The sequence below is a fragment of the Podarcis melisellensis genome (assembly GCF_964234715.1).
Source record: "Podarcis melisellensis genome assembly, chromosome: 1".
Lineage (NCBI taxonomy): Eukaryota > Metazoa > Chordata > Lepidosauria > Squamata > Lacertidae > Podarcis > Podarcis melisellensis.
In genome coordinates, this window is record NC_138528.1 from 104,329,296 (window position 1) to 104,344,156 (window position 14,861).

The 14,861-nt window shown below is 43.1% G+C and overlaps 1 protein-coding gene across 1 annotated transcript in view; it reads left to right on the forward strand.

Annotated features, from left to right (window-relative positions):
• Positions 1-14,163, forward strand: part of GALNT5 (polypeptide N-acetylgalactosaminyltransferase 5) — a 34,349-nt gene extending 20,186 nt beyond the window's left edge. The window contains exons 8-10 of the mRNA XM_081928848.1: positions 1,403-1,483; positions 2,994-3,155; positions 10,481-14,163. Of these exons, the coding sequence (XP_081784974.1) occupies positions 1,403-1,483; positions 2,994-3,155; positions 10,481-10,621 (384 nt within the window). The 3' untranslated portion in view covers positions 10,622-14,163. The remainder of the gene's footprint in view (positions 1-1,402; positions 1,484-2,993; positions 3,156-10,480) is intronic.
• Positions 14,164-14,861: the final 698 nt, after the last annotated feature.

Here is a 14,861-nt window from a genome sequence, read left to right on the forward strand (position 1 = left end):
ATGCCCACCATCCAATTTCAATGCTAATTTATAAGCTGTAATTAGGAGAGAGGGCATGAAAATTGCATTGCTGGTGCTGATGGGAGTTGTAGTTTTATCGGGGTCAAAGATTCCCCACTCCTGCTTTGCACCTTATGCATATTTGCACAGTGTTCCTTCTGCCCCTGTTGTGTCCCCTCCTTTCATTCCATGACAGCAGACATAGACCTGTGATGTTGCAGGAGCTTTTCTGTGCCTGGCCATCACAAGAACTCTGACCTTTCCTTGTTTCTACAGGGCCAATAGATGTACAGAGAAAGTGAGAGATGCCATCATGGGGAAAAATTGGGAACCTGTGGGCTCCCAGATGTTGCTGCACTCCAAGCCCTAGGCTTCATGACCCGTGGTCGGGGACACTGGGAGCTGTAGTCCAGCAAATATCTGGAAGGCTTCAGGTTCCCCATCCCTGACCCTGGGCGAGAGAAGGTGTTGTGATGAGAGAGTTGGAAAGAGATCCTTGATAGGCCACTTAGTACACGGCCGTAAAAATTGCAAAATGCAATCAGTCACTCATCCCCCAAATCCATTAACAAACTGAGATCTGGTGACAGCAGGAGGGCTTAGCCACTTATTTATATTTATTTTGTTGACCTTTGCATTAACAAATTACAGTGCACATCATTAACCCAGAAGATTTTTGTTTAAAACTCCAAATTAGTCTTGCTTAGGCAAGGTAATCTCAAGATGGAAGATTGCTATTACGATGGGTTGGGCAACCCAATTGACTGCATAAGGTCAGCTGTGGAGAATTGCTCTTTTTACCTGTCCCTGGCTTAGGTTTGCTGATAGGGGGCTGCAGCAAATAGAGATAAGTCATCGTTGCTCCCTCCAGCCTGAAAACAAACCTGAATTACAGCATTTGAATCAGTAGAATGAAAGTTTTCATACTTCCAAAACAGAAAAAGGGTTGATTTTAGGGCTGTCCAGAAACACAAGAAATTGAAACTGATTAGAAACAATTTGCATGCCACCTAAACTTTTTAATGAGATAACAAAGACAGCTAACAATTTAATAAACAAGCGCTGCCAAGTTGTTAAAAGAGAAGGCCATCTTTTACATTTTCATTTTCTTTCCCTGTTAGCTGTCACACACCTGTCAAAATAGCCTCAGATGCTCAGGCCAACTAATTAAAAGTGAGCCCAATCTGATTGATCACCTTCAATGACTATGTTTCAACTTACGAAATACCCATCAAATGTCAGAAATGGGGTAGAGGAGCTGTAGTGGCTATTTCCCACCTCTAGATATTGAATTGGGGTTTTTTTTTTAAAAAAAATGCTGCATTCCTTACTTCAGGGTCTTTACGCCCACTTTGACATCACATTTCTAACCTTTTGCTTCAATTTGCTTGTTTTATTTTAGATCATTAACATAGCACTGGCTAAATGCATTACTGTGAATACGTCTAGCCTGGCCTTTGAAACATGTGACGTTAATAACAAGGTAAGACTGTTTATTGCCTTCCTGTTGCATTTTTTCATATTGGAGGCCCAATATGGTTGCTTTTCTTTAATGCCCTTTTTGAAATTTCAACTTGGGAGGCTAATACTGGGCGCAGTCTTCCTGCTGGGCTCACAGCTAGGCTTCCCTCACTTTCGGGAGATGCAAGAAGGCCCTTTTATAGTTACCGGAAGGCACAGATGATGGAGTGGAATCTGTAGCCCAGTCTCTAGTGAAGTCACAAACCAGTGGCACAGGAGAGTGGCACATAAGTGGCCTCTGGAAGCCAGATTATCCCCGCTCCATTTCCTGCAGCTTCCAGGAAGCATAAAAGATATGTAATATTTTCATGGGGTTGGTTACTACTTCTTGCACTAATGGCTTATTCCAAACAGTCCAGTTCCTTTTCCCGTTCAAACCATTGCGAAGTGCCGCGGGTGAGACGCGTTTTTCACCCACCAAACCAAAGGCAGGCTTTCATGCCTACCCTTCACCCGTAAATACAGGTAACAACAATATCAAACTGCAGTATTAAAATTAGTTGAAACCGCAGTCTGATGTTTATCCCAGGATCGTAGAAAAGCATCTCAGCAGCTCTACCCATTTCACAGGTTGCCTTTAGGTCAGTGTTAGAAGATATAAAAGCCAGGCAGCAAAATAACTCCATAAAGCAGGGTTACCATCACCAAAACGGAACGCCTAGTTGCCATTTTTGGGCAAGTCGTGTTTTTCAATATGACTTTTTGGTTCCTGGAAGTCATTCTGACTGTGCAGATAAAATATAATGGATAGGATTCTGCAGGATGTGTTCCAAGTGTGTGAAAACCATTCAGATCCAAGGATCCCCAGGCATGTAGCTCCAGATGGCGGAGACATCAGGCCCATCCTGCTTCCCAGGCATCTTCACTTGGTTGCAAGTGGCCAGTAGCCAAAATGCACCTGGCGTATGGCGAATTTCGAAAGCTGCTTTAGATTGCCTGCATTTTGCATACTGAGGGATTCAGCTGCATACTGGAAAGGCCAATTTTAGTCATTTATTTTTTACTTGTATACCAGCCTCTCACAAATCATCAGGGAGGTGTACAGCAATGTAAAAAAAGCCCATGTAAAATAAAAGCAGTACAGAACAATCATTAAAATCACTGGCTACTGAATAAAATTTTAAGGAGCTGCATATTACTATTACTAAAATTTATTTATCAAATCTCCTTTCAAACTGGGTGATCTACATGTAAAATAATTTAAAACAGTTTAAAACAGACACACAAACCCAAATACATTTAAAATAAGTTTAAAGTCCTAACAAGTGGACACCCATTTATCCAGCTGAAAATGCCTGTTTGAACAAAAAGGGTCTTCAACTGTTTCTGGGAAGTGCAGATATTGGACGCCTGTTGTGTAGGCCTGTTGGCATAAAAATGTCTTCCGAGCGGCACCTGAAAGCAGGGTTGAAATTGAGCGTGATAACCAACCACCGAAATTTAGCCTGCTACTAATTCTTTCCCATGCGCAGAACCAGAAGTTCAACTATACTTGGCTGAGATTGATCCAGCATGGAGACTCCTGTGTAGCAGTGACTGATGCGGAAGGGACGCTGGGCCTGCACCCTTGCGATAAACGAAACAATAGCCTGAAATGGTTGCATAAATCACTGGTGGCTTTTCATCCAGAACTCGTAAGTGCAGCATTTGCAAAGGGCTCCTCCTCCTCCCTCCCAGCCCCCTTAGCGTGGCCAAACTGGAACCGGTGCAAAACAAAGGGAGCCTTTTCTCTCATTTCCATTTGTATGGGGGCATGTGAGAGGCATTCGTCATTCAAGTAAAGAAAGGGTTTGTGCAGGCGTTAACTTTTAGCTATATTTGATGAATCGAAGGGCATTTTTTAGTTATTTCCATATGTTTATCCTTCCCTTCCCTTCCTCCAAGGGGTTCGGGGTGGTGCACATAGTTCCTTTTTCTCAACCCATTCTCTCCTCACAACAGCCCTGTGAGGTAGGTTAGGCTGAGAGATGATGGCTGCAATGAGTGAGCGTTCTGGCAGAACATGGGTTTCTCTGGTCCTTAGCCCAACACGCTTAAGCCAGGGGTGACAGACTTGTTGGCTGTCAAGAGCCACAGTCCACCATGGTCAATCAACCGTGGCATATTGCGGCAGTGGGAAAGTCTAAAGCCAAAAGTGGACAGAGCATGCCCTTTCTTCCCACCCTCTTTTTACACCAATTCTCTCCTTCCTCTACACCTAGTAGCCTGGTACAGGCAGGGGTGTAAATTGCTTTTCTCAGTTGTCCAGATTTGCCACTTGCAGAAGGCTTTCCTCCTCTCCTTTGATCACTCCATTCATTTCAGCTCTCCCCCCCCACACACACACACCCTGCAATTTCCCCTCTGGGCTCCCCCCACCTATATGAAATTAAGTTGAGGGCTGCATATGGCCCTCAGGTTGCTCACCTGTGCTCTAATCATGCAATCACGCAGGATGTAACAAGCTTACATACTTCCAGGCCGTACAAACGAATCAATGTAGACAGGGTCGCGGGTGGTGCTGTGGCCTAAACCACTGAGCCTCTTGGACTTGCCAATCAGAAGGTCGGCGGTTCGAATCCCCACAACGGGGTGAGCTCCCGTTCCTCTGTCCCAGCTCCTGCCAACCTAGCAGTTCGAAAGCACACCAGTGCAAGTAGATAAATAGGCACCACTTCGGTGGGAAGTTAAACAGCGTCTCTGTGCACTCTGGTTTTCGTCACAGTGTTCCGTTGTGCCAGTCGTGGCCTGGAAAGCTGTCTGTGGACAAGCGCTAGCTCCCTTGGCCTGAAAGTGAGATGAGTGCCGTACCGCATAGTCACCTTTGACTGGACTTAACCGTCCAGGGGTCCTTTACATTTACCTTTATATGTGTGTGTGTTGTTTGTGAGTGTGTGAAAGAGAGAGAGACAGAACAGAAGGGATCATTGGAACTTTTTCAAGCAGGTGTATTTCTTAAGCCCCAAGTCCTATTTCTCCACTGAGACATATGTGCAGGCCAATGAATTTGTGGGATTTCTCCAAAAGCCTCCTTGGGTCGCAACATCAGCACACGTCTTGAGGCAAACGTCTGAATACAGGTGGCTATAAAAATAACAGGTTGGATTCAGACTATAAGTGAGTCGTGCTGGAGTCTCATTGAAGTGACTAACTTAAGTCATGTTGATCTCAGTGGGTGGGATTCAGTGTCTCCCCCTGTGTTGTGTTGTGTTGTGTTGTGTTGTGTCCAGTCCACCACCCTGCAATCCAGTTCCATCAGCAGAACCCTTGTTTCAACACTGGCAATGAAACAACATCCTCTGCTGCAGGTGAGGCAGTTGGGTAGTTTAGAAGTTAGAGAATAGGCTAGTTTAGGGGACTCAAGGGAAATGGTTGGGGGAATTGCCCCCCCTCCCCACCCCACCTGCCACCTGAGGCAATTAGCTCACACTGCCCTGGGTGCTGGGGGTAGTTTTCTATTTTAAGACCTCAACTTTGCCTTACTAAGTACTGCGATTTCAGTTTCTCACAGATCTTCCTTCCAGGGTGGTCATCCATACATCATAGAACCACTTTGCAGTGATAAAGAATAGATTCTCTAAACTGGTGCAAAAATCAATCTAATGACTGTATTTAAAACACGAACACCAAAATTGTTTGCAGCCTCCTCAGCTATAGCTTCTAGAAATAATTCTAAAGGCTTAAAAAAAAAAAAGGACCAAGGTAAAGTAAAATGATTTTCCCTATCTGAAAGAGGCTGATTTTTAGCAGGTCCTTTCAAGACTTTGGGGCGGGGGCTGTTGAGAGGGAAGAATAGCAATTATAGGAGCTGATCGATAATCTTGTACAAGATCCTGACATTGTGACTCTTTCCATTTGTTCCTCCTTTGCCAATCTTGGTTCAAAACCTCCTAAAAAGTGAAAATACTCCTTTTTAGGCTAAGACATGAAAAAGCATATGAAAAATGAGCAGCCATTTAAGTTACCAGATAGCTTGTCAGGTACCACTGACATTCTTTGATCTACCTCTGAACTCTGGGCCTTAAAACAGATTCGACCTTCCACAATGTTGAAAGTTGTGTTTCCCCTCTTCTTCTCCTCCTCCTCCTCCTCCTCCTCCTCCTCCTCCTCCTCCTCCTCCTCCTCCTCCTCCTCCTTCTTCTTCTTCTTCTTCTTGCTAAATTGTAATACCCAGTTCAGCACAATTGGATACGGGCAATTGCACCTGTACAAATCTAAGCCAGCAGCAAGTTTGAGCCATACAATTTTATCCGCCAAGGTAAAAGATCAGATTAGTTTTTTTTATGAAAGCTTTGGAGGGCTGGCTGGCCCTGTGGGAGCCTAAAGTTATTGCCGTCACTTGAAACCAAAAGATGGATTTATTTTCTACAAAGCTAAGGGCTGTCCTCTGCAGGCTCGTCTTGTACCTGCACTGTTCAGAATGAATAAAAATCTGCCACAGCACAGCCTGTTCTTTGGGGTAATCAGGAAGCAAACCTGTACCTTTTGGAAGGATTTGATGTTCTCATTTGTACATTTCAGCTTACGTTGGAGTACAAAGAGGGGGATTTGAGCATACAGCTCCTATGTTCGCCAGTTCTGCAACAGGTACACTGCAGTTGTACATGCATAGGCAGCCCCAGGTGATCAGGACTCCCGATTGTACAGGGCTACTTACTGCATGACATTTCTATATGCACACAGCTGTATGTGCATGGGTGCTCTTTTTCAGAAGTCCTGTGCAATGCATGAATGTCATGGGTGGCGCCAGTGCGGTGCAGTGATGTTTGCCCAGATCTGGCAGCTGAATATATATATACACATGGAGCAATGCATGGAGTTTATTGATAGATTTATACCCCATCTTCTCCTCCCAAGGAACTCAAGGCTGCATACATAGAATAATGGAATCGCAGAGTTGAGAGGGACCCCGAGGGGTCATCTAGTCTAACCCCCTGCAATGCACGGATCTCAACCGAAGCATCCATAACTGGTGGCCCCCCAATCTCTGCTTAAAAACCTCCAGTGAAGGAGGTTGGACCCTCCAAGGATTCTCCCCTCCTCTTGTAATCTCCACAACAACCCTGTGATGTAGCTTAGGCTAAGAGGCAATGCCTGGCTTAGGGTCACCCAGTGAACCTCATTTGAACCCTGGTCTCCCTTCCAGGTCCTAGCTTGACACTCCAACCACTTGCATTAGCTTCCATGAACTGGGTTTTTTAAATTGCCACCATTATCATCACATTAATAATAATAGTAATAATTCGTTATTTATACCCCGCGCCCATCTGGCTGGGCGGCTCCCAACAGAATATTAAAAATAGAATCAAACAGTTAAAACTTCCCTAAACATTACCGCCCATGCAATCCGCACGGGCATCCTTGTGTGAAATGAACGGAGGCTGTGCAAGAGCACTGGTGGAACTGCTCAAATTGATTTCATTGGAACATGACAACTTCACGGTGGTTTGTGGTTCTAGGCTTCCAAAACAACAGGCAACGCAACAGAGCTGAGTTGAAGGTGGCAAATCTAAATGCAGGTGTGGAAACTAAGAACCAGATCCACTTGATGCACATTTTTATTTTTGAGCCCTTCCACTCTCAAAAACCAGGAATGGGCTTTTGGTGGCCTGCATATGGTCACATCCCAGTGTGCATTTGTTGGCACAACTACAGCGCTATTCCTAAAGGATATATTAGCCTCGAGTTTTCCTTAAATGGGTTGTTCCTTAATGCTTTGTACAGTGGTACCTCAGGATAAGAACTTAATTCGTTCTGGAGGTCCATTCTTAACCTGAAGCACCACTTTAGCTAATGGGGCCTCCCGCTGCCACTGTGCCACCGCCGCACAATTTCCATTTTTATCCTGAAGCAAAGTTCTTAACCTGAGGTACTATTTCCTGGGTTAGCGGAGTCTGTAACCTGAATCGTCTGTAACCCGAGGTACCACTGTATTTACTTAAGTACAGTAGTGAAGTGAATAGAACCTGTAGACATTTTGGAATCTATAGAGGGCGTTTTCCAGAAAACAAACAACGGTCTTTTGAGAGAGTAGATCCAAAGATTGAAATGATGGGAATTTTTCCTGGGTTTCTACCAAATGTCAGCTCTTCAAGAATATTCCGTCATTGCTAAGACAGCTATGTACTGAAGATGGCATATTGACATAATCTCATTTTCTCCCCAATCAACCATGTTCATGACTAGATAGAAATCAAATAGAAAAGAACTTTCCCAGCTAAAAACGTATTGTGGCGTGTGTCCATTGTACTATAGGCTTTCCCTCCCCTAAAAGAGCCTTTGTCATTAATTCCTTAACAAGATTACCATTTTATGATTTGTTACTCTGCACTAGGGTAGCAAAAGGAAACGGCTCTGGACAAATCCACAGAGCAGTTTACTTTGCTTTTTGATCAGTGTAGTGCTTGCTGCCTCTGCTTTCAGATAATGGCTGTAGCTTCCTCTCTACTAAAACACAGAACTCCATGGGCACAAAACTCCTATCCTGTGGACTCCACCCACATCAGCTTCTCATGACGGGCTTTATTAAACCAGAAAGGCTAATTGGACAGCGTCTGAAGGATTTAGAGTAACAGAACAATCTGGCCATTATAAAGAAATTCTGTCCTTGGTATGCCTTCCCCCCTCTCTCAGTTTGATTCCCTGGCACCATATTTGTATAAATTAACTATCCCAAAATACAGGTGTGCCTTCACACTGGCCAGATTGGATGTGATGCCCTCTGCTGTACTTGAGGGCAGATACCAAAAGATTCCAACTGAGAAACAACCTGTGGAGATGGTAATCTGGAAACAGTGGCTCGTGTTCTCCTGTCCTGTCCCCTTTATAAAGATCTGAGGAATGAGATCATTACCCCACTCTTACTTACCATCCCAGGCCGCCCATTTGAGGCCACATTGTTCTTTCTTTAACAGATCAAAATGATCAGACAACAGCAAAGGTTGCTAGGTTTATCGAAGGTGCAGTGAGATTAAGGGCCACTATCTGAACGATAATCTTGGCCATTTGATTGCCCTTTTTACCCATTGCTGTCTTTTTTATTTGTATATATTTTATTTTTATATATTGCTTTTTTTATGTTTCTATGGCCGTTGGCTAATGCGAATAAAGTTTATCTACTACTCCATGGGCACAAGTAGGATGAAACTTTAGCATGAATCTACCATGATGCACACTTACTGAAACAATACGTAAACCAAAACGCAGCTATCCTTTGCAATTTGCACTTCTCTGAATTGTGCAATGCAGTTCTCCAACAGCAACAGAAAATGCGCACAAAGATGCATACGTTAGGGTAAACTGTGCTTAAAAATGCAGGTATTAGTGAAAATAACATTAAAATGCATTATATTAGCAAAAATTGCAAACAATGTGTATTGAGCAAAATTATATACAAATGTGTGCCTGTTATGAGAAACGTGAACAAAAACGCTGGCATATTTTTGTGAGCGCTTTAAAAAAAATCTCAGACTGATGCAGAAATGTGGGAAACTGAACTTAAGGCTGGAAAAACAAGAAAACCAAATTGACAAATTTGTCCCTGATTGCAGGCAGAATGAACCATGAAAGTTATGCCTAACAAGGAACGAACAGCTCTTTCTGACTTGTGTATTCTTCTGCATTTTGCCAGTCATGTGTAGTTCAAAGACACATGATGCAACATCATCAAGTTAAAAAAATCCCCTGCCCTTTGCAAGGAGCAGCCAGTAGAGTTGATCAGAGGTAGAGAAAACACTGAGCGCAACTGCATTATAATACCAGCATGTGTTGACCAATCCTGGAGTACTGTACTGGCTGATACCTGGACATGTGAACTGACTCATTGATGAATGTTTTACCTGAAGAGCTCTGTCTCTGATGTCAGATATACAGTGGCTGATTCACATATGAAAATCCATCATCAGATATTGCAGTCGTCACATAAATATGCATGTGTAAACCAAAGGCTATGATACTGGGCATACTACTGTCGTCTAAGAAAAAGATTAAATTTTGTGAATGTCTGAAAACTCACAGATACACCACTGAAGTGTGACTATCAACATTCACGTTTAACTGTCTGGAAAATGGGCAAATGCCTGTTGTCTAATTTTTAGGCAATCCTAAAATTCAGCTAGCATTTTCAGCGTTTTGAACATCAACATTCACCAGATTGTGAACATTCGCTATAGCATGTATGTCAAGATAATAGTATTTCCACCACCCCCAACAATACATTTTCATTTTTTACGATTTGCTGTTTCGATCAAACGATGCTTCAAAATATTAACCTGCATTCCTCAAAATTCAGCCTAGAGCAGCCTTCGGTATAATAGTACTCTGCCTCATGAAAGACAGCTAAATGCAAAATAACCAGAATAGGATCCCCGCTCATTCAAAGCTTCTCACGATTTCATAATCCAATTCTGTATCCCAGCCCTTTGGATTTAATTAACAAATTACCCAATCCACTTCCCATCATGGTATGTGTCTTTCTACTTCATCAGCTGAGACATAATGCGATATGAAAGGCAGGATCTCCTGCCATAAGTCACCCTATATTGCAAATGCCATCTGGGATGATTTCCTTTGCAGGGTAATTGTCATTCAGGCAGCAAGAGTTCTGCTCGTTGCATTTTCAAAGAACTGGAAAGCCATGTGGCACAGAGGGTGTAGCCAAGTTGCGGTTTGAGAACAGGTGGAAATATTGAGCACTGTCCAACATCCCCATTCAGCTAATAATTGCATACCAGCTTCCGCCAACCTGGTGTCTTCCAGATGGTATCAGCCAACGGTTGGTTGTTGAAGGATCAATAATACATATTGAGTAGAAACAGCTAGGGAGGTCCTTCCCTAGTCCCATGTAAAAATAAAATAAAATAAATAAACCTTTATTGTCACTACACCACCTGCGTACAGTGAAATTAAATTAAATAGCAGTTTATCAGTTTACTACTTGCAGCCCATTGCCCATACCTTCTCTCTCTTCTTCTCTTTCCAGATGGATCACATTGTCTTAGAACACCTTCCTCGGGCCACATGTTTGGAAGTGGATCGGTCTCAGAAAGCCCTGAGGGCTGGCGTTTGTTCCTCCTCCAATCTTTATCAGAAGTGGCAGTTTGGAAATTATTATGCTGCCTGAAGAGGAAGACGAGCAAACCGGACAGAAGAGTCGCTTTGTAATCCGATGAATTTGAAAGCGGCAGCTGTGGAACTTCCGATAGCAGCGAGCAATAAACTCCGATCTCCCTCCCAAACTGCAGTCGGAACCCGACACTTTAGAAGAAGCATATGTTCAGATCAGAAGATGGAGCGAGAGCACAGCTGGTTTGATGCAGCTTAATGACACACGGCCGGCACGTTGGCAGGGGAGCAAATCACCAGGAAAAAAATTACCAAACTTCTTCCTGCCTTAGAGGGTTTACCTGCTTGGCACTGTAACATTTCTGGTTTTTCTGTTTGGTTTTTTACGGGAGCATTACAGAGATTCCATTTCACAAGTTTCACTCTTCTCCCTATTTCAAAAAATCTTTTGGAAACCTTGAGATTCATATATCTCAAATCTGCATCCCAAAATGTGTGGCCTGTGAGTATAGAAGTTGACAGCTGTCAAATTTGATTGGTAGTGGCTGCCAGGTGAATGGCCAGGCTGCACTTTGAGGTTGTGGCAAAAGTCTGACTTTATTACGTGTGTGGAGGTGGCAGGAGTTTGAAAATGTCTTACAGGGCAAGCCCTCTTGCCATCATTTTCAAGACGCTTTGGGGACAAACTCAGGCTAAAACAGTCCAGATTGGAGAGATCAGACGCACAGTCTATAAGCTCTAAGTGGCACAGTCCAGCAACAGATTCAGCATATGTGCACAGTAGAGATTTTCAGGTGCCTTCCTTTTTTACACATCTAGTCTGTGTGCATGGGGGAAAGTGCGACTTCGCCCTGACCAGCAAGCCAATGCGCTCAAGTGACACATTTCATAAACAAATTCCCAACATCCATGTACTCAGAGGGATGCCAAAAAAAGAGTTCCCATGTGTCCATAGGTGATCAAGGTAATTGGGAACCTTCTGATCTGATGAGCTGTCTTGTGTATGCGCCCCTTCAGAGAAATTCCACTGAACATGTGAATGTCAGCAATTAGACCAGTGGGTCATGGCCCTGCATCTCCCTCCTCATGTAGGCTATCTTGGGTATTGTTGGAGAATGACCGCCATTGTTAAGTCACTTCTGTAACTTTGCGGGCCTGAGCCTTCAAACCATATATTTCAGAGCAGTGCCCTCTGAGCACCTTCAAAGATAACTTGCTGAAGGACCACATAAACTTCAGACAGCCGTAGTCTTCAGGAGCCACAAAAGCGGTGGGGCTACTCTGGAGTAAGGAGCATCCTTTGCCTCGGAGCATTGCCCTGAAGCTGTACCTCACAATACAAGCTTTGATGACAGCAGAGCTTTCATCATCCGTGATGTTTACAGCCTTTTACAAGTCTGATTTATGTCCAAGAGAGCCTCTGTATAATGTTGCCGCGGCATCGCATATCAGCACTGACAATGTTTGGCAAGCTGAACCTGCCAAAATATTGATTTGCCTAACAGACTTCACAGTCAGCTTCATTCCCAACTGTCTTTCTGAGTCTCTCCTCCCCACCCTCCACCCCCCAGCCCCTCCAGTATTGTTGCCCTGTAGTTGCCATCAGAAAAATTACACAGATGTTGTCTGAACACTCATGTTTTATCAAGAGCATGAATTTCATTGCATTCTGTGCACTGACATTCCATCATTTGTCATTTAGCAGGCACGGAGTGGCCATATGTCACAGTCACATTGCATTTCCCCTCGTGCCATTTGCAAAACGTTCGCGTCCACCCTGGCTTCGCTTATTCTTTAAGAAAGCATATTGGGTGAACCTTCTGGACTCTCGACACACACAAAAATCTACAACATTGAGTACTGGGGAACACTGCCCAAATAGGCTTTTCTTGCAGGAACAACAACCACACCAGGCTATATATTTAAAAATCATAATTATATTTCAAGCTCCTGGAACCCAAAACCTAAGAACATGTTCCCAAAGCATTCCTCCATCCTGATATCCCCAGACAGAAAACCATTGCAACTTCCAAAGATGCAGATGGTTTCAACGATGCAGATGGAAATGACTTCGAATAAAGAGCGTCTGCCATTTACATTGGACCCGATTTCGTGACTAGAGCAAGTCTTTTACAGGTAGGCCTCTGACATCGCCTGTTTTGCAGCCATGCACAGCCTTGACTTGCTTGGTTCTGGAAGGTGGGGAAGACACTCCGCTATAGATTTTCAAACCTTTTTTAAAAAAAAAAATGCTGTATTTGCAAGCAATAGCATGGGTGCAAAAGGCTAGGAACCCAATACTCTCTGGTTGCTATATTGCAGAAGAAGGCAGGAAGCGTATGGCAGGGAGGGGTTAGGAGAAAACAGATGAATAAACACTGCTATTTTGACACAGGAATAGTATGTGTTTGGGGGGGGATAAGTGAAATGTTCTGCTGTGTAATACTTGTCTGTCCTTACTACTACCATCAACCCAGTATCTGGGCTAGCACTGCCGGCTTTAATAATACACTCCAAAGAGGTGATTAGTGCTTGATCATCAGCTCATTCAGCTGCACACCCAGCCTCAATCCAGTCTGAATCCCCACTGAAATTTCAATGCAATTGCTCCTTCTGTTCCAGTAGAACTTAAGCTCAGCTAATTTTTCTCTGGACTGGGCCGCGTTTCCCACCCATTGCCAAGAGTCACATGTGCAACGCAGTACAGCATCCACCCATTTGTGGGTTTTTTTCAGAAAAGGAGCATGCCAAAGCTTCTTCCATGCACCACTTTCCCAGTAGCTTGGTGTGTGTGAAGCGATCTTGAGATGAAAGAGTCCCATCTTCTTAAGATAAGGAGCGTCCTGTTATTTAAAGGATAGTACTTAGCTGAACTAAGATGGTAATGAACAGGGCAAGGCAGCATAGCTGTGCTCCTCTTTCCTCTCCGCCTACATGACCTTCAAGGAAATTACTACCTAACCACTTAAGGAAACTTGAACATTACTCTTACGTTGCTGGAGCAGCACAAGGAGGTGCATTAGTGACCAAAATCTGACCCTACCAGTTGTTTTAGCATTTTATATACTGTCATAATTTTGATCCAGATGTAATTTAATGATGGATCCTGTATATGTTTCATTCTCAAAGTTAACTTTAATTTGCTTGATTTTGTTATTGGGGGTTGGGAGGAAGGAACCTCAATTTGCATCCAATGGGGAAAAAAGCCTTGTGCAATGACCTTGAATGCACTTGTCCACTGTGAATTTTAACTATGTGCTATGCAATGTATATAGCTCAGAGATGAACTCACATTGATAAATGAACTAAAAGAGTGGTGACTTAATTCATTTTTTAATTAAAAAAAAGCTGTATATATATTTTTAAAATGTGAGCTGATGTCTTTTATAAAATAGAATTTGTGGGTTTTAAAATATATATGTAATTAGTTCCTTCCTGTCTGGCGTTCGTATTGTACCCTTATCTGTAGGTAGCAGTAATGCGCTCACCTGGTGGTTTTTTTGTTTGTTTTTTAAACATAGCTTTTATGCATTTCAGACAAAAAAATGTTATTTACACATGGGAAATTCTTATTAAAAATCTGACATAATTTTTTACAAACATTGTCTCACTGCATCTGTCAACAGTTTTCCTTTAATAGCAGTGGAATCTGCACAAGCCTGGAATCTGCTCAGGTAAGCCCAATACAGAAAGCCCATTTTTTAACTTTTGAATTACAGTGGTACCTCGGGTTACATACGCTTCAGGTTACAGACTCTGCTAACCCAGAAATAGTGCATCGGGTTAAGAACTTTGCTTCAGGATGAGAACAGAAATTGTGCTCCGGCAGCAGCAGGAGGCCCTGTTAGCTAAAGTGGTGCTTCAGGTTAAGAACAGTTTCAGGTTAAGAACGGACCTTCAGAATGAATTAAGTACATAACCAGAGCCACGCACACATAAAAACCCTCTGCACTGAGAACATCCTTGGCAACCCTGACCATCACATTGCTACCCATAAGGACTACAACCTTGTCCAGATTGCCCAGATGTTTGTGTATGTTTCTCTCAGGGAGTTTCCTATGTCTTAATAACTGCATGACAGACATAAATTCAACAGGTCCAGCTTTCCTATGTAAAAGCAAAATCTGCAAATTCACTTTTTTGGGGAGGCGGTGTCAAACTAAACAATTTTTTAAAAAAAAAATATTTATGAGGAACATTTCATGAGCTATGCTTTAATTTTCTCTCAAATATTTAACCCACAGAGGGTTTTGTAAAAATAAAAAAAGATCCCCCCCCCCCCCGTTTCTAGTTTAGTT